This window comes from Castanea sativa, chromosome 8 (assembly GCF_040712315.1).
Source record: "Castanea sativa cultivar Marrone di Chiusa Pesio chromosome 8, ASM4071231v1".
NCBI lineage: Eukaryota > Viridiplantae > Streptophyta > Magnoliopsida > Fagales > Fagaceae > Castanea > Castanea sativa.
The window spans coordinates 40913543-40934055 of NC_134020.1; the positions used below are offsets into that span (position 1 = coordinate 40913543).

General features: G+C 43.8%; 2 protein-coding genes across 2 annotated transcripts; both read right to left on the reverse strand.

Moving 5' to 3' along the window:
* Nucleotides 1-1998: 1998 nt before the first annotated feature.
* On the reverse strand, nucleotides 1999-16637 carry LOC142605589 (putative RNA methyltransferase At5g10620). Its single transcript, XM_075777006.1, has 4 exons — nucleotides 16380-16637; nucleotides 14835-14912; nucleotides 13893-14037; nucleotides 1999-2342 (listed from the first exon to the last, which is right to left on the reverse strand). Exons 1-4 carry the CDS (start codon nucleotides 16455-16457, stop codon nucleotides 2311-2313), a joined length of 333 nt encoding a protein of 110 aa, XP_075633121.1. The 5' UTR covers nucleotides 16458-16637; the 3' UTR covers nucleotides 1999-2310.
* Nucleotides 16638-18443: 1806 nt separating this feature from the next.
* LOC142606332 (uncharacterized) lies at nucleotides 18444-19216 on the reverse strand. Its single transcript, XM_075777699.1, has 2 exons — nucleotides 19101-19216; nucleotides 18444-18978 (listed from the first exon to the last, which is right to left on the reverse strand). The coding sequence occupies exons 1-2, from the start codon at nucleotides 19214-19216 to the stop codon at nucleotides 18444-18446; spliced, it is 651 nt and encodes a 216-aa protein (XP_075633814.1).
* Nucleotides 19217-20513: the final 1297 nt, after the last annotated feature.

Here is a 20513-nt window from a genome sequence, read left to right on the forward strand (position 1 = left end):
AAGTCGATGATGGCGAAGGGGTTGAGGACGGAGCGACATGTGCGGCAGCGGAGAGGGGAGTAAGGGAGGAGGGTGATGTTCAGGAAAGGTTTGATTGGAGAGTAGATGGCGGAGACTGGGATGACGCAGTTCGAGGATTCTTGCTTCGTGCCTGGGATCACGTTCCATGGCATTCAAACTCGTCTTGGGATTCTAGTTCCAGGAATTCTGCCATTTTGGGATTTTGAATTCCTTCTTTTTTGTTTGTTATTGTGTTCTTTGTGTATTTAAATTTGAGTTTGTATTTGGTTCTGGGTTTGTGCTTCTATGTTATTGTGTTGCTGTTTAAATCTGTGATTGTGTTCTTGTTCAAAATGAATTAGATTTGAATTGATGTATTTTATTGTTTTTAATTTTGTTATTTCTTTTTTAATTTCGTTAAAATTGATTAATAATTTTTTTTTTATATTTAGAAACTCACATGGCATTTTTTTAAATGCTAATTAAAATTTTTTATTATTTTTTAATTGGCCACATCAACATTTAATGTGCTAGCAATGCACTCAGTTTGCCATCTAAGCAATTTCCGTTAGTGGGCTAACAGAAATGACCAAAATGGAACGCGTTAATTGATTTAGGGACTAAAAGTGGTAAAATTAAAATGTAGGAACTAAAATAGAAAAAAGCCAAAATGTAGGGACTAAAAGTGCATTTACACCATGAAAAAGTGAGTATATATATTAGCCAGGTCTAACCAAAAATAAAAAAAATAAAAAGGTTTGAATATTTACCTACAAATTGAAGAAGAAGAAAAGCTTTTTAATTTGTAGAATGATCAATGTGTGTGAAAGGGAGAGTTTGGGCGTGGGAAAGAGCTGGGAGAAGTGAGAGTTGGGAGATGAAAAGTGTATAAGTGTATCCGAGAGTTTATATCTGAGACGGTTGAGGTTGGTGTAAAATTTATTGGAACTTGAGTTTGATAGAATCGAGTTCCATTTAATTTTTTTTTTACCATGCTCGTATAACTGACTTAGGTGGGGTAGGTGGTGTAATCACTAGCCTGGAAGTCGAGTATGCTATACTCAACTTTTAGTGAAAGTCGAGTATACTATACTCGATTTTATATGGTCTACGTGAGTTTCCTCTTTGTTAACCTAAGCTTGAAGTCGAGTTTGCTATACTCGACTTTCAATAGAAGTCGAGTTTATTGAACTTGACTTCCACGTGATTTTTTTTTTTAATCCAAGTTAGACTTATTTATCTAGTGGAAGATGGGTCTATTTTGTCTTGAAGTCGAGTTTGTTAAATTCGACTTCCAAAAAGAGTCCAACTAACTAATAAACTTTGAACGCATGCTATCTGCATAAAATATTTCCAGAATGGTACTGTTGGGCAAATTTTTCCAAGAGAGTTGAGTTCGTGAATATTGAATTTGATGGGATTATGAGCTTTTTCAGGGGAAGAGTTGGGACTGAGTAACGGGGAATAGTCATAGTGACATGTATGCAGTTTGGGTTTTGGAGAGAGAGAGATAGTTAGTTTAAGCAGTTGAGAAAGCGACACGTTGGCGTGGGAGTTTTGTATGACGTGGCTTTATGGCAGCCAATGGACGAGTTTGTTTTGATTCATTCTGGTTTGTTCCTATTTACGAAACCAAGCCGCTACAGTAGACGACTGTCGTACTGGAAATTATTATACGGCTCTCTCGTGTGGAGTAAACATCGTCCTTATTATAGTAGTGTCAAACGGTTAGTCGCATAAAGTTAAGTCAGTGATTGTTGGTATTTAGCATTTACAAATCCGCAACAAGTATTGAACAAGGGAATTTTGCATGACTTATTAATGATCTAATAATTTATAGCTATATCTATATAATATCATTTTGAATCACATCATCGTAGCATTTTGGTCCATTTCGATATAATTTGGTCTACTTTTGTCTCATTTAGTCCATTTAGGTCTAATTCGATCAATTTCAGTCCAAATAGGCATTAGAAAAAAAAATTCAGTCCTATAGACTACATGTAAGGAGCTGCATCTGATAAGAAATTTCATTCCATCTTCACAAGTCCTATAGACTACATGCTGGAACGATTCAGTCCTGATGCAGCTTCCAATTCCAACAAAGCACAACTTCAAATTACTATTATAATAATCCACCAAGACTATTTAATGAAACGCTCTCATATAATTTACCAAACTGTCAAATCAAAATAAAAATCTAAGGAAAGATAGCAGCTGGGTAACTTCTGCTCAAGAGAGGATTGGGTTGCATCCAAATATGTAATCAATGTCAGATCCTACACCATTAGAGAACCTTGTTGCAACCAGTTAATAACCAGGTCTGCAATATTGAACAATCCCTGTCAATAGAACAATAAATTTCAATATTTAATTCATTTATACTATATTAAATGGTCTTTTATTTATTTTTGCTTGAATACATGCAACATTTCTTCAAAAGCACAGAGGGAGGACACAAACCTTAAACATAAGAAGTATGCAAGAGAAACAATTTTTGAGGCAAAAAAGAGGCAAAAGAAAAGATCATTGTATGGGCCCTACCCCCTGTCAAGCCCAATCGCCCTAGGGCCCATGAAAACCAACTCTTATAGGAGCTCCGCGCTGATCACACATTGTAACGCACATGCCGTTTGAGAGTTATGAGCTCGGAGTGCTCAAAGCAACCTGTGATGTGCCCCTGCCGAGCACATAACATACATGCGGGGCTAGTCCCAACGCCACTATCATTATCTCTTTCTCGCCACCAAACATCAACTTAGACGAAACAGCATTGGACCTCCCTTCCATTGCCTAGGGAACACCCCTGCCGAGAAACAAACCCAGCGGTGGAGCCAGTTCCAATGCCACTCTCATTTCCTCCCACTCCCAACTAAACCCCCACTTATGGATAATAATATTGGACCCCTCCTTCCACCCACCAGGGGAACAATCATGACTGTTCCACTAAGTTTGGCTATAAATAGGCAGGGAAGACTCAGTAATGAAGGTTGGTAATTTGAGGGAGAAAAGACGAGAGAGAGAGCGATATCAATTCTCCTCAAGGAAGAGAGGGAAGAGATAGTGAGGAAAGGAAGGAGGCCCAGTATACGGGCCTGCCGAGCATAACACCACCCGTGGTAGGAAATCCAAAAGCCCACTATACAAATAGATTGTGAGCCCAAATTTCTTCGAGGCCCAGCAGCCTTATTTTGGAGCGCACAATTGGCGCCGTTTGTGGGGATCTCCTACGTAATTGTGGTGCTATCTTGGCGCGCTCGTAAGGATGTTCGGAAGTAGACAGAGAAGCCATGCAGAGAGCGGCACTAGAGGGTCGTCGCGGGGATCTACATGGCGAGAAAGGAGGCAAAAAAGGCAGGAGGACAAAAGGCACGAGGAGGTAGAAGAGTCTGGGCCCGGAGAAGGGTCATACCAAACCCTTCGGACAATGTCTGACACCTCAGGCCGCAGCTGCCTTGACAGGAGAGATCAAGAGCTTGAACGGAGGGACTAAGAGCTCGAGCGCCTGCACAGGGCGGTCAGGGATTTGGAGTTGCAAGCACGGGGCCGACGCATGAGAAGGGACGTGGGAGAATGAAGGGAAAGGTCAGTAAGTGTGGGGAATCGCCGTGAGGCAGGATCTCATCAATCCGGGTCTCGTAGGCACCGCGACCGCTCGCGAGAATATGCGGACCGTGAATCGACTTCCCCCGACGCGGAGCGACCACGTAACGCGGCCATGGATACCATGAGTCGAGCACTCCGTCAGGCCGCTCGGTCTCCGTTCTCTAGAGATATCGAGAGTGCGCCTATGCCGAGCCGGTTCGCATGGCCACCGTTCAATTCCTACACCGGGAAGACAGACCCGGTGGAACACGTAAGTCACTATATTCAGATGATGTCCTTACACTCCCATAACGACGCATTGATGTGTAAGGTTTTCCCCTCGAGCCTTGGGCCTACTGCTTTGAGGTGGTTTAACGGGTTGAAGAAGGGCTCGATCCATAGTTTTTCGGAACTGATCTAGGAATTTGGAGTGCGGTTCATGACTTGCAGCCGGGTGCCGCAGCCCGTGGACGTGTTGCTATCAATGAAGATGGGGGCTGGAGAGACCCTTCGCAACTACGCTAGTCGGTATTGGGAGTTGTACAACGAGATTGGCGGGGGTAATGAAAAGATCGCTGCGAGCACTTTTCGGATGGGCCTACCCGAAGAATCTGGGCTGAGAGAATCGTTTACCTTAAAACCTTCCGAGGATATGAGGCAGTTGATGAGGCGTATCGAGGAGTACAAGCGCTTAGAAGATGATCGGCTGCAGTCCAAAGGGAAGGAACCGATAATCAGTTATCCTCGGAACCACGGTTTCAACCCCAGACACGGGAAGGGTTTGAGAATTCAAGAGCCCGGCCCGGCGGTTGGGGGAGTCAACGCGACGTTCAAGGAGCCCGTACACCGCATCATTGATAGGATAAAAAATTAGCCGTATTTTAAGAGGTCGAACAGGATGGCGGGCGACCCGTAAAAGAGAAACCAGAATTTGTATTGCTCCTATCACAGAGATAAAGGGCACACCACCGAGTAGTGTAGGGTGTTGAAAGATCACCTGGAGCAGTTGGTGAAGGCGGGGCATTTGAAGGAGTTTCTGGTGGAGACAGGGAATCAGGAGACCGGACAGGCTGATTGGTTGCGTCGAAACCCTCTCCCACCCCCTTTGGGAGTGTTAGAGGTCATCCACGCTGCACCCAGGGCGATTAGAGCGCCCACAGCAAAAGGGGTATTGACCGTGGTGTCAGCGGAAGGAAGCGCAAGCGAACAACCCCTGGGGAAGAAGCCGAGGTACAGTAGACAACCCATCGCGTTCGACGACGACGATCTGGAAGGTATTGCTCAGCCCCACCACGATGCTTTAATAGTCATGGCCTGAATAAGGGGATTTATAGTGAAGAGAATAATGATAGATTAGGGGAGTGGCGCAGATGTGATGTACCCGGACCTATACAGGGGGCTCAGCCTGAAAAAGGGGGACTTGTCCAAGTATGATACACCTTTAATGGGATTCGACGGGCACATGGTGATTCTAGAGGGGTAGATTTCGCTCCCAGTTATCATTGGAGGCCGGGAAGTAATTGTGATGTTCATAGTGGTCGCCTCTTTCTCACTATACACGGCAATATTCGGAAGGCCATGGATACATGACATGGGGGTTGTGCCGTCCACCTTGCACGTAAAAGTCAAATTCCAAACTGATGAAGGGATTACAGTAATAAGGGGTGATCAGCAGGCAGCCAGACAATGTTTGGTAGCCGCGGCAATCAAACAAACAGAGCAGAAGGAATCAACCGAGAAGACACCTCTATAGCAATTACAGCATCCCTAGGTGGAGGGGACCAGCGCTACCGAGGATTTGGTAAGCTTAAAGATCTTACCGGGAAGTGAAAGGAGTTTTCAGATAGGGGCATGCTTGAATGATGGTGAAAGGGTGCAGCTACTATTATTCCTCATACAAAACGTGGATGTGTTTGCATGGAATCCATATGAGGTGCTCGGCGTCGACCCCGAGTTCATAGTCCACAAGCTGAATGTGGATCCTTTGTGCCCCCCCAAGAAACAGAGATCGAGAAGGTCTGCTAAGGAGCATGTGGAAGCCGTCAGACAGAAAGTTGGGAGGCTGAGAGAAGTGGGGGCTATAAAGGAAACGTTCTTTCCGGAATGGCTCGCAAACATGGTAGTCGTGAAAAAGAAGAGCGGCAAGTGGAGAGTTTGTGTTGATTTTTCCGATCTGAACCGAGCATGTCCGAAGGATCCGTTTCCAATGCCGAAAATCGACCAATTAGTGGACGCTACGTGCTGGCACCCGAGAATGAGTTTCCTCGATGCCTTCCAGGGCTATCACCAAATTGCCCTAGCCGCCGAAGACCAGGAGAAGACGGCATTCTTAACGCCCGATGCTAACTACCACTATACCGTGATGCCGTTCGATTTGAAGAACGCGGGAGCCACTTATCAACGAATGATGACAAGGATGTTTAGGGATAAGATTGGACGGACGGTGGAAGTATACATTGATGACATGGTGATAAAGAGCAAGCAAGAAGGACAGCACGTTGGCGACCTGAAAGAAGTGTTTGAAATACTCCGACGACACCGGCTGCGCCTCAACGCCGATAAGTGTGCATTTGGGGTTGGATCCGGCAGGTTCCTGGGTTATTTGATTACTGAACGGGGGATAGAAGTCAGCCCCGATCAAATTGAAGCCGTAAAATGTCTCAGACCGCCGGGCGATCCGAAAGAGGTTCAAAAGCTGACGGGTATGCTGGCTGCTCTTAACCGATTTATTTCCAAGTTCGTCGATCGGTGCCAGCCTTTTTACCAACTTCTGAAGAGGTGGAAGGGGTTCCAGTGGGACGAGGAGTGTGACAGGGCCTTCTAAGATCTAAAGGATTACCTTGGCCGGGCACCAACGTTGTCAGCCCTAGAACTGGGAGAAGACTTCTACATGTACCTCTCCGTATCCGAGCATGTAGCGAGCGCCGTACAATTAAGGGATAACGGTGCACAGCGCCCGGTTTATTACATCAGCAAGACGCTAGTCGATGCGGAGACCAGGTACTTACCATTGGAAAAACTGGTGCTGGCACTCGTGCACTCCACCTGAAAACTACCTCATTATTTTCAGGCCCACACTGTCCACGTCTTGACTGAGTACCCGCTCCAGTCACTGTTGAGGAGATCTGACTTTACGGGGAGGATAGCCAAGTGGGGGACTCGGCTGGGCTCCTTGGACATCAGATACAAGTTGAGGAACTCTGTGAAGGGACAAGTACTTGTGGATTTTATTGCCGAGTTCTCGCCGAGAGCTAAAAGCATGACCGATGTGCTAGAAGTCAGGCCATGGAGGGTGTTTGTGGACGAAGTGTCCAATGCGGCTGGAGCGAGGGCAGGGATCGTGGTCATCACCCCGGAAGATCTGAAGCTAGAACAGTCATTCAGGTTAGGCTTCAGGGCTTCTAATAATGAGGTCGAATACGAGGCTCTGCTGGCAGGACTAAGGGTTGTCATGGATCTGGGGGCAAAGGAGGTGGAGGTATACTCGGACTCCCTCCTCGTGGTTAGTCAGGCCCAAGGGAACTTCGAGGCCAAGGATCCCCGGGTGATAGAATACTTGCGGCTAGCAAAGCAGATGATGGGTAACTTTGAGACAATCAAGATCGAGCGGATAGCCTGGGGACAAAACCGGCACGCCGATTCTTTGGCAACTCTAGCATCATCAATAGCTGATGAGGTACCTCAGCTGATCAGGGTGGAGCTGGTGCCCGAGCCAAGTATTGCCGCCAGGGCATTGATTGTACATCACTGAAGCCGAGAAGTGCTGGATGGATCCGATCATCGACTTCCTTTCAGAGGATTGAGCCCCGGAAGATGAGAAGGAGGCAGCCAGAGTACGGCGAACTTTGGCTCGGTACTGGTTATCTGCCGACCGGAAGCTAAATCACAGATCATTCGAAGGGCCATACCTGCAGTGTCTTCACCCTGGCTAGGCTAAGGAGCTGTTAGTCGAACTGCACGAGGGAGTCTGCGGTAGCCACGTGGGGGGCGCTCGCTGGCGCACCGAGCAATGACCCAAGGTTTCTGGTGGCCACAGATGAGGAAGGAAGCCACCAAGTATGCTCAGAGGTGTGAACAGTGTCAGGTTCACGCGCCGATGATCTACCAACCGGCCGGGAACTTGAACCCAATTTGCAGCCTGTGGCCATTCGCCCGCTGGGGGCTGGATATAGTCGGGCCTTTTCTCCGAGCAACGGACAACCAAAGGTTCGTGCTGGTGGCAGTAGACTACTTCATAAAGTGGGCAGAGGCTGAGGCGCTGGCCAACATCCGAGACGTTGATGTTAAGAGATTTGTATGGAGGAACATTATAACAAGGTTCGGCATGCCGGAATCCTTAATATCGAACAATGGCCTGCAGTTCGACAGTAGAGCTTTTCGGGAGTTCTGCGAGGGCTTTGGTATCCGGAACCTATACTCAACGCCGGCCTACCCGCAGAGTAACGGCCAGGTAGGAGCGATAAACAAGGCTATCGTGAGCGGCCTGAAGAAAAGATTGGAGGGCGCCAAGGGTAGATGGGCCGAGGAGTTGCCAAGTGTCCTATGGGCATACCGAACTACTCCGAGGAGATCCACTGGAGAAATGCCGTTCTCTCTAACTTACGGGGCGGAGGTGGTCATCCCTGCTGAAGTAAACCTGTGTAGCGCCCGAGTTGCGGGATTCGCTTCTGACGAGAACGAGGAGTTGATGGCTAGGGAGCTGGACTTGCTGGAAGAGCACCAAGATATGGCCATCATTCGGTTGGCAGAGTATCAACAGAAGCTTGCCCGGGGGTACAATAGAGCTGTCAGGAGGAGAGAGTTTGCCGCGGGAGATCTGGTACTCTGAAAGGTAGTGGGGAATACGCGAGACTCGAGCGCGGGAAAGCTAGCCCTGACCTGGGAGGGGCCCTACCGTGTGACTGCTATTGCCAGAGCAGGGGCATACTATCTGGAGGATTTGGAGGAGAAACCACTTCCCCGGCCATGGAATGTTCGCAATTTGAAAATTTTTTATCAGTAACCGGACACCCTCCAAAGATATAAACTTGATGTAACCGGGCATCACTGCATGTTTAATATGAAGACCTTGATTTAGCGCCCCCCTTATTTCTCTCATTTCAAGTTATTATCGCCAAGCAAGAATTATAAAGAGAATCGCGAGGTTAAAGGCAACTCATTCACGGCAAGGACAGAAACCTGCCCTCGGTTCGAGCCCTATCATCGAGCAGGTGAAAACCTTATGCCATTTTCCATCTAAGGACAGAAACCTGCCCTCGGTTCGAGCCCTATCACCGAGCAGGTGAAAACCTTACGCTATTTTTATCTAAGGACAGAAACCTGCCCTCGGTTCGAGCCCTATTACCGTGCAGGTGAAAACCTTACGCTATTTTTATCTAAGGTCAGAAACCTGCCCTCGGTTTGAGCCCTATCACCGAGCAGGTGAAAACCTTACGCTATTTTCCATCTAAGGACAGAAACCTGCCCTCGGTTCGAGCCCTATCACCGAGCAGGTGAAAACCTTACGCTAGTCTCACGTAGGTGTAGGGACCCGTTCACTAAAGCGAGAAAGTAAGATATGATGGCATTTACCAACGACATTAACATTAAGAAAGTAATCGCATACAGAATTGGCGGTTATCAGGCAAGCAATAAAGAAGCACAAGCGGCATATAAACGACATAAATTGAAACAATGATATCTAAAAAACATAAATTATAACTGTCTGGCAGACAGGGAAATTGTTCTATCGCCACAACCCGGGGATTTAAGCTCTTCGAACGTCAAAGAAAAAATAATAACAGCAATAAAACAAAAAGAAAAAGTAGAGAGACAAAGAAGGGCTGGATTATCAAACTGCAAGGTTGGCTGGTGGGGGCGGAGGCACAGGCTGCTCGGTTCCGCTCACAGTTGTCGGTAAAACCTGGTCTGGTGCAGTTTCGGCCCCCGCACGGACATTGCTTGTGACCTCCAGGTCGGCTGCCTCCATATGAGCGTCAATGTCCCGTACGAGGTCGATCATGCTCGGAGTCTCCTCTTCGCCTGATGCCTCAGTCCGACTCTAAACGGCAGGTGGAGGAGGGGCCGGGTAGGGGATATACTCGGGGTTCCACAGCGGAGAGTCCGCGGCCACCCCCATCGCCTGAAGGGCAGCTAGCCATCCCTCCCCGAAGCCATGGTGCCGAGCTTGGTGAATGATCGGCTCCGCGGAGTTTTCAACATCCCAGAAGCCGACGTTGTACCATTTCTCCTCGCAGGCTTCGAGGGACTCGTTCAGGCTGGCGATCTCATTAGCCTGGGCTAGGCTCAAGCTGTCCACCGTCGCTAACTTAAGCTCGGTCTCCCTGAGCTTCGTCTCCAGGGAGGTCAGCTTCCCCTCGGCGGCTTGCCGGGCTTTCTCGGTGTCTACCGCTTTCCTCTCCGATGCCGCGGCAGCCTCCCCCTTTTCCCTGGCCGTGGCCTCAGCAACAGCCTTCAGCGCCTTCTCCCCCTCCAAGGCCTCGGCCGCATCTTTCAGCCGCTCGGTCACAACGCTTGTCATCTGCGCGGCCTGGAGATAGGATAGTAACCAAATGACGAAATTAGAAAAGAAAAGAGAGAAACACTCAATGCAATGCACACAGTCAAGGGGGATAGAGCGTTACCTCGATGGAGTGCCATTGTAGTCGCGTGGCAAGTGTCTCGTCATTGCCCTGCGCATAGTAGTGCACATCCTCGGGCAGCATAAGGCCTTGTGCCAAGCTTTGGGCCACTCGCCCCCTGCGCCCCTGTCCCATAGCCGGACGCTGGCGATTTCTGGCAAACACTCGTCACCTAACTGAAAGGTGTGCTGCCAACCGGCCACCTGCCGTGAAGAGGATGCCACGTTTGTTCTTGCTTGCACCACGGGGGGTGTCACCGCCGGCCCCTTCGGAAGCCTGGAACTGCCCGTTGCATGGGGAGGGGTCTTCGGCAAAGCGTCACCCGGTATAGGAGGGTTATTCTGGGCAACCCTTTTTCTCTTCCTGCTCTTTCCTCGGGGAGGAGTTTGACTCGTTCCTCTTGGGGACTAGGTTTGAGCCGTAGGACCGGCGCTGGGGATGAATCAGGAAAGGGTCATCTCCCTATGCTTCACCATTCTCTCTGCTTGGGCGGCAGCGGGTTCCTCGGCTATGGGGGCAGCGTCCTCTGGCTGTCCGATCGCTTCGTGCCTTCGTCGACTCTGCGACACTCGCTCGGCAGAGCCGTCCCTCACCGGCGCGATGTCGTCGGCAGTGGTATAGTGTGGGCCACTTCCTCGAGCCTCGCCTGTGGTGAGCCCGGGGGGAAGGAAGGTCTTGTACCGCACGTCGATATACGATAGGAGTGGGCTGTCTACCAAGAGTGCCTGGCCGAAGTTTTGCCAAGTGGTGTACACGGGGTTGACGCCGAGGATCAAATGAAACGCCCTAAGCTACCCATCATCGTGCACGAAGCTCTCCAACCTAAGAACGAAGTTGAGGTCTCGTGCGTGTATAACTCGACTGTCCGGGAAGAACTTTCTGGATTCTGCAATAAGTCCGGGAACAAACCGATCAACTAAAAAAAAAAATAATAATAACAATAACAATAACAATAACAATATAGTATATATATAAAGGATGCAAGAACAAATCAAAGGGAGGTTGTCAGTACCGACCAACTTCACGTGGTGAGAGCGGGCAAAGAAGCTCACTGGCATGCCAGTTACCACGCATCCGAACGAACTCTTCGGCCAAGTTCCTATTAGAGTCGGGCAGGCAGGATATGAGCCGGACTCGGGTATCTCTAGTTTTCAAGTAATAACCACGGGCGAAGTTGCCGCACAACTTATACATGAAGTTTATGTCGTGCTGGTTCAACTGCAGCCCGAACATGTGGTTTAATCGGACGACACAGCTAACAACCTTATAAAAGTTAGGGGGAAACTGGTCGGGGCACAGGCCATAAAACCCTAGGGTACCTATGACGAGAGGGTTTACAGGGAACCTAACCCCACCCTCGAGTATCGACATCAGTGGGAAGAACGCTGCGTTCGAATCAGCAGCCCTCTGAAGTTCGAGGTCGCCCACGTTGCAATACGCAACGTCGACATCCCCTGGGATGCCAAAGGTCTCTCTAAAACTAGCCAAGGCAGCCCCAAGGGTAAGCAAGTGAGAAAATCGCATTACTATAGTATGAAATGGAAGAGAATCGAAAAAGAGAGAGAGGTAGAAGGAACTTACTTGGAGCTCTAGAGAGTGGAGAACTGAGGAGGTTTTTGGTGCAGAAGAAGAATGCTCGGCAAAGGAGGGGTTGAGAGCAGGAGAAACACGAAAAGTGGAGAGGAAGTCCAGAATGGGCTACTTATAGGGCCTTGAAGCGTTTAATGAGGCCAAGGGCGGGAAAAACAACCCTCCCAAATCCTTTTCTTGGATAACCCCCCACACGCGTGGGCACGGTTCACGAACCGTCGAGCGGTTCGCCAACTACCCAATATTAATTATTGACGTGACGACCTGATACAGCGCCATTCTCGAAAAATCGGCCGAGACGATCGCCCTGGCCGCGTGCCGAGAGTATACGTCCGCGGGAAGCCATCACTACGACTTGCCCTGGATCCTTGATTCATCGCCTGAAGCAGAACATGAATCAAGGGGGGCTATTGTACGGACCCTACCCCTCTTGTCAAGCCCAATCGCCCTAGGGCCCATGAAAACCAACTCTTATAGGAGCCCCGCGCTGATCACACATTGTAACGCACGTGCCGTCCGAGAGTTATGAGCTCGGAGTGCTCAAAGCAACCTGTGACGTGCCCTTGCCGAGCACATAACATACGTGCGGGGCTAGTCCCAACGCCACTATCATTATCTCATTCTCGCCACCAAACATCAACTTAGACGAAACGGCATTGGACCTCCCTTCCATTGCCTAGGGAACGCCCCTGCCGAGAAACAAACCCAGCGGTGAAGCCAGTTCTAATGCCACTCTCATTTCCTCCCACTCCCAATTAAACCCCCACTTATGGATAATAGTATTGGACCCCTCCTTCCACCCACCAGGGGAACAATCATGACTGTTCCACTAAGTTTGGCTATAAATAGGCAGGGAAGACTCAGTAATGAAGGTTGGCAATTTGAGGGAGAAAAGACGAGAGAGAGAGAGCGATATCAATTCTCCCCAAGGAAGAGAGGGAAGAGATAGTGAGGAAAGGAAGGAGGCCCAGTATACGGGCCTGCCGAGCATAACACCACCCGTGGTAGGAAATCCAAAAGCCCACTATACAAATAGATTGTGAGCCCAAATTCCTTTGAGGCCCAGCAGCCTTATTTTGGAGCGCACAATCATAAAGAAGAAAAACTAGCTCCTAATATTTGAGGCATCCAGCAAAACTTAGCCAGTCCAGCAAAGCAAGACAGACATCCAGAAAAAAGATCTTTAAACAAGACAAAATCAAACATAGGCAACTACTAAAATCAACAGGTTTGGCAACAAGACTTAGCCAGTCCACAAACAAATTGAAGATGCAAATTTCAACAGATAAAAGTAGACAAAGCATTTTAATCATCATACTATAGCGTCGCATTAAAGAAAAGGGGGGGGGGGGGGGGAGCAGAAAAGATCGTGTCAATCCCAGTAATACCAATCAGACATGATTCAGATCATGAAAGAATGGCTAATGATGGTATTTTTGTCCTTTCAGAATAGTCCACGACCTAAAAATCAGACAAAGAAGCATGAGTTATACTTCTAATTTAATAGACTACATAATTTTCAAGAGCATGACAGTGGTGTTTTATAATGGTGGTTACGGAAATTGTTGGTTTTGAATGGTGACAGAAATATAACGACACTGAACAACAGTTGCAGCCTAAATTGCAACCAGCACTATGGAAAAATTTAAAACCCACCACTGTTAAGGATTCCAAATTGCTATATTTGTGGGGGGAAAAATGTGTACTTTTAAATGGACACCATTGCTTATTCATGATGATAGAAATGGTTGTGGAAATAGTTGGTTTTGAGTGGTGATGGAAACAATAGTGATAGTCAATAATGGTCGTAGCCTAAGATGCAGCCATCAAATAGGAAATTCAAAGCTCACCATGCTAGAGGCTTCCGAATTGCTACAAACTGCACTTGCAAAGAATGCTTACTTTTAAATGAACACAATTGCTTAAACATAGTGATAGACAATCATCTTAATTTAAAGCAAGCAGGCCTTATTAGTTTAAAATTCCCTATCTATTCACATACAACTATTCAAGGGGAAAAGAAAAGACTACATTTCAGTAATCAGGAACTTTGTAACATAGAATTCCAAATGCAATAGGAGAACAGAATATCCCTACCTAATAGTTGTTCCATCAGCACTAGCAATGCAATCTGATGATTTAAGACCAACGTAGACAACTTGATTGATATGTTAGCTCGCTCACGCAGTTGTCGTCCATGACCATAAGGTCCACCTATGCAAAATGATAATCTAGAAGCTCCCTATCAAAGAGAGACAGAGAGAGAAAATATAATCAATCCAAATATTATATAAATGCCAAGTTCAAGTTACACATACAAGACATTGGAAATCAAGAATGTTGTTTAAGTGCTAGAGTTTGAGTCATCATTGTTGACCCCTTGTACACTCCCTGTGTACTAGGGTGTTCCTTTTTATTATCAATAGAACTTATTACTTATCAAAATATAAATAAAAATTATGAACCACCTAGGAGAAAAATTCAATTGAATTTTGCATAGAAATAAATAAAACAAAACTTATATATATATATATATATATATATCAACTTTTAGGTCACCACAGTAACTGGACCTGATATCCTTTTATTTCTCATTAAAAAAAGGAGTAACTAAGAAAGGAAACACTCTTGGTATAGAATTCTAATTTGATTAGGTCAAAGTAGAAGCACACGCACTACAATGCATATATTTTAGCCTAAAAGATAATAATCTTAAACATTTCAAAGAGCTAAGCTCGAATAGCACAGTCAAGTTAAAGTGACCCAAGATATATCAGAGAACATTTTATAATATTGATGAAATCAACAATTAGGAATTAGGAGTTCACATTGTTGGAGAAACGCAAATTTTTAAAAACACAAAATGGGCACCATAATGAGATATCCAAATACTAAAACATCATAGAATCATCACCAGGTTGGGATGCATCAATGCCTATACAAATGAGAGAAGAAAAGAGAGTCATATGCTGCTCATATTTTGAAAAGAATTATAAAGATGGCCAATTGTAGAAGCATCAAAGTTGAGGTAGCTCATACTGTATTCCCTGCATCCCCCACCAACTCAGCCATCTGCTCAGACCCAATATCTTGTCCATTCTCATCCAACATCACAGCCTAAAAGTACATGATTATAGAACATAGATGTAAGAACAAGCTGCAAACCTTCTTGCAACAGTTTAAAGCAGCATTTACAAGGCCCGTGGAAATAAATTCATGCTACTTCCTTTTCCAAAGCATTTGAGTAATGGACTTACTATAGAAAATTCAGCAAGTAATATAATTACATGGTCAGAGAGTCGAAACAATGTTGTCTTGGTATATTAAAATATATGCATTTAAAATACCACACAGACAGACTAGTACAGCTTGAAATGAGTTGAGTTCAGTTGATTCAGGTAGGGAATAAATAATCAGTAAGCTCTAGAGAACTAATTGGCAAACAAAATCATGTTCAAATGCCATGCATGAGTGCATACAAGCAGTTTGCAATCACAACACCCATTTATATTGTTCATTAGGAGTCACTAGCTAATAGTAATGGATATGTACATCAGACAGTGAGGCCTAAAGTAACCAGGCAACCAAGTCTCCCAAGGCACTGAGTTACTTTTGCATATTTATTCACATGTTAATGTATTTACAATTTTACATTTGAGGATAATAAGCCTAAACATTGGAATATTCTGCTTTCTTTTCTTACGTCTTGTATACTTTTATCCTTCCACACCCCTTCACATTACAATATACTTGATTCTATGCCATTTTTAATTGGTAAGTTTTTTTTGGTTTAGTATTTTTGATTGGTCAGTTACAAACATATCTACTATCTAGTGGGTCTTGAACCCATGAACTCACTCTCCAGCTTGCTCTCACAAGAGGAGAAGGTGCTAATTTGAGCTATTGGTTCTCAACTTAAATTTAACTTCAACCACTCTTGAACAGTATAGGAACTCAGACCGAGTCAAATAATATCCAATTATTATTTATATCCAAAATTTATTTGAATATTTTATATGGAGAGTATGTCCAAAAGCAACACAAACAAGCAAATGGAATATACAGAAGATGTGGCACGGCACCGCAATAGATTATCTAGTTGAAGTCCTGAAGTAGATGAACCCCTAAGTGACATTAGTTCATATACTAATATAGCCCAAATTTGAACTTTAAATTCTCAGCAAGTCAAGACAAATTGTTGGTAATAGGTTCAGCAAAGACAACACTTTGACTTCATTATCTGATCAGTCGGCAGACTCGGCACAAGACTTTCTGAATCAGAAAACTTAGGTCTATGAGATTTTATGAAGTAGTTTACTAGGAAATGGGGTTGGTTTGTAAGCATTCTTCTTTGCATAAACAACTAAACACACAACATCCAGATAAATAGAAGAACAATACCAGCAAAGAAAAAAATCAAAGAAAAATGTTGGAGCAGATAAACAAAACCAATGTTCATCCAGATAGTCTCAAAAGCAATTCCTTTTTTCTCTTTTTTGCGCAAATCAAAATGCACTTAACTAGCACAAAATAAGAGCAAGATAGTTTAATAGTGACCTAACCAAATCATGTTTGAGAGTGTACCCAATCATCAGACCTGATAATGCTCATCATTGCTGTATCTTCATCATCAACCTCAGCCCTTACATCACCACAACACATGACATCAATTCAAAAGTAGAAAAAACAAAATATTAAGAACGAACAATTTAGAATGGCAGAAAAGAATACATGGCCGACCCTCTAAAAATCTATAGCCTAAGATACACAGACACTCCAAAGTCCCTATACTTAAAATAAAGATAAAATACACCTAAATATATTTATCACTATATCTTTTATTTTTACCCTTTTTCTTGTCTTATTTTCTATAATTTTTTTAATCTCTCTCATATTCTCTCTTGAAACTCTATTTTAGGTTAATACGTATTGGTGTTGTATTTTTCTAGTTCCTCATTACAGGTAGTCTCTCTTCCTCTTATAGCTTTGGTTTGATTTTTTTTATTTTTTTTTGAGTTAATACTCAGTTAATTTGGAAGTGGTAATTGAATTTGAATAAAAAATTTGAAACTTAAAACTTTAGTTGTAAAGAAAAAAAAAAAGGAAACATATCAAATCGGTCCTGTTCAGTCTACTTCCGTCCATTTGATCTAGTTTGGTCTATTTCGGTCCAATTCAGTTCAATTCGGTCCATTCAATCTACTTCATTCACTTGGGTCCAATTTGGTCCACTTTGGTTCATTTGGATACAATTCAATCCACTTCGGTCTATTCGGTTTATTTGTCCCACATCTGTCCAATTCGGTATATACGGTCCATTTGGTTTAATTTAGTCCATTTTATATCACTTCGGTCCATTTAGTCAAATTCAGTGTACTTACCTAAACTTATTTTCAGCAGTTGAAAATTTCTACAAGTTCCTAACGGAATATGCATATTAAAAAAAAAAATCTACAAGAAAATTTCACTTTAAAGCGGTTAATAGATCTTTTTTCTTTATTCATTGTTCTATTTCCTAGTGAAAAAAAAAAAATACTTCTCTGTTTTTACGTTTTCCATCTCTACGTGTTTTTCTATTTCACTGTAAAGCGGTTATCAAAGCAGAAACTCTCAGTATTTTTCTATCAAGTAACCTACCAGTAATGAATAAAAAAATAAAAAAATCTACCAGCAATTTTTGAAAAAGAAATCAAGAACCCTAACTATCAAAATCACACCTGTTGTTTATATGAAGAGAGAAAATCTTCAATATCCTTCACATGGGTTTTGATTGGACTGCCATCTTCTCTTGATGCTGAGAATTTCACGGGTTGATCTTGATGGAGAGGACCACAATCTTGAATAGAGGGTATACGGGTAAAGGGGTTTTTTTTTTTTTTTTCCTCAAAGGAAAGTGTTTTGATCCAATTGCTATTGTTTTTTTGAGTGGAATGGTGTTAGAGTAACAGCAGACACAGAGGTGGGTAACATTGGGTTAACAGATTAAAGCACAGGTAGGTAAAGTGCCAATTTTTAAACCACAGGTGGGTAAAGTATTTTTTGAGCAAACCACAAGCGGGTAAAGTGTAATTTCCCCAAAAATTAATCCAATCACAGCTTGGAGCCAATAAAGTTTGTACTTTAGAAGTATTAGGTTTTTAAGATTTGATTAAAAAGATAAGCTAGAATTTGTATTTGAATTTAAAAGTAGGCGAAACTACAATATTAGTCCCTCAAGTTTACCATGTGTGCGCAATTGGTCCCTTAAATTTCAACTGAGCACAATTGGTCCTTTAAGTTTATAAAATGAGTTGTAGTAGTCCTTTTACTAACTGCCGTTAGTGATGTTATTTACGTGGCTAATGGAGCAATGACTTGACATTTTTTTAAATGACATGGCATTTTTCAAATTAAAAAAATTGCAATAACTAATTTTCACATCAGATTTTAGTGAACCGGTTAAAATCGAATTTTAAATTATAACCCAATTACAAATTAAACTAAACCCATTTTATCATCTAATGCATGACAGCGCCAGGGAGAGAAAGGGGAAGGAGAGATTGACGCTAGCCTGTGGTGACGCCGCCTCCCTCTGACCCGCCGCCGGTGGAGACCCAAGCCCTAGCCACCGCCGGCGACAGCCTAAATGAATTTCGATTTGTGACCTGATCAAGTTGATTCATCATTGTATAGACCATGGTAAAGCCGACTATGAGCGCCATGAGCAAACTTTAGCCCAAGAAACAACTTAGACAGATCGACAGTCCATTCGTCAAATGGTTCCACAGCATTAACCCTTCCTCCACCATGATCAAAATACTTTGCCCATGATGACTCCTTCCAATTCTTCAATTTATCATTGCCTTTCAAGGAAGCCAAGTGCCTAAGTGGGCTTGTATCTACCGTAGACTTCGAATTGGAGGCCTTAACTTCTTGAAAATCCCTATTCACAAACTTTCCCATGACCCCTTTTGCCTGTTCCCTTCTCCGAGGTAATGGAGCCATGAATCTCTTCCTCTCAAACCTCGCTTCCTTAAACACATCATTGAGCCTAGTTTTAGGTAGAGGGGACAAAGATCTCTGCTTGTTATAAATAGTAGTTGATTTCTCACTAGAAGAAGTTGCTCCAGGCCTTGATTTCAAACTTGAAATTCGTTCAGGCCGAATTGAAAATGGAACAGAGGCCAATCTTGAAGAGTCCGACCTATGACACACAGTATGAGAAAACTTTGCTCTCCTAATCTAGGAATTAGCCTCTTCCCCCATTTTTTTTTTCTTTGTCAAACAAGCACCTTCAAATCCTAAAAGACCTTATACACACAAAACCCTCTACTTTCTCCTCCTCTAAGCTGAGAAGAAGGGTCAAAAGCAATTGGGTGTGTACCCAGAAACAATTCTATATGGATTTCAAAGCTCCAGAAACCAAACTTCCTAAAACCCATCAACTACCATTGACATAATGACCACCAAAAATCAAATATTTTCCTCTATGAGAATCAAAGCAACATTGAAATTCTAGAAGATCTGTCATAAATGAAACTTTCCCAGAACACGCTCTCATCTTCATCAGAACCAAGATCCCTTGATTCCCCATGTTGTATGGCCCGCCGGCGGTGGCTAGGGCTTGGGTCTCCACCGGCGGCGAGTCAGAGGGAGGCAGTGTCACGGCAGGCTAGCATCAATCTCTCCTTCCCCTTTCTCTCCTTAGCGCCGCCGTGCATTAGATGATAAAATGGGTTTAGTTTAATTTGTAACCGGGTTATAATTTAAAATTTGATTTCAACTGGGTCACTAAAATCTGATGTGGAAATTAGTTATTGCAATTTTTTAATTTAAAAAATGCTATGTCATTTAAAAACATGCCAAGTCATTGCTCCGTTAGCCACGTAAGTAACATCACTAACTGCAGTTAGTAAAAAGACTAATACAACTCATTTTATAAACTTGAAGGACTAATTGTGCTTAGTTGAAACGTGAGGGACCAATTGCGCACACAGGGTAAACTTGAGGGACTAATTTTGTAGTTTCGCCTTAAAAGTAATTCAAAATGCATGGAGCCAATAGTTTTTGTATTGTGGTAGTAGTGGGTTTTTCATTTTTTTTTTTTTTTTGAGAAACAGTAAGTTTTCAAATTTGATTGAGAGGATGTGTTACAAATTTGTATTTGACTTATCAAAGAATTCCAAAAATGCTAGGAGTTAGTTTTGGTAAAGAGCCGTTTTTTTGTACTGTGTAATTGTAGATTTAGTATTCCTCTCTCTCTCTCTCTCTCTCTCTCTCACACACACACACACACACACACACAAATTCTTAAACTCTCTAAAATACCCCCATCTTTCAGTTAGATAATTTTAAATTTAATAACACAAACTAACAAATGAACACTCTTGGTGTAATGGTCACTCCAGAAATATAAGTGCTTGTGGGGTGTGGGGGGCAAGGGCCGGGGTTTAAGTCCCTAGAAGGAAATTTTACACACATATACATTTAGATTAGGCTAGAGTATGTTTCAAACTTTTATCAACTCTCACATGGAGAAAAATCCTAAAAATTAAGACACTATCTCTATATTACTTTTAAACATCATTTCACTAAACTTAAAAAAAAAAGCCTCGGCATACATTAAATGACATTCAATTAAAAAGTTAAGTTTATACCTTTAATAACCTTTTAATAAGGGAGACTAGACATTAAATGACATTCAATTAAAAAGTTAAGTTTTTGAAACAAAAATAGTTA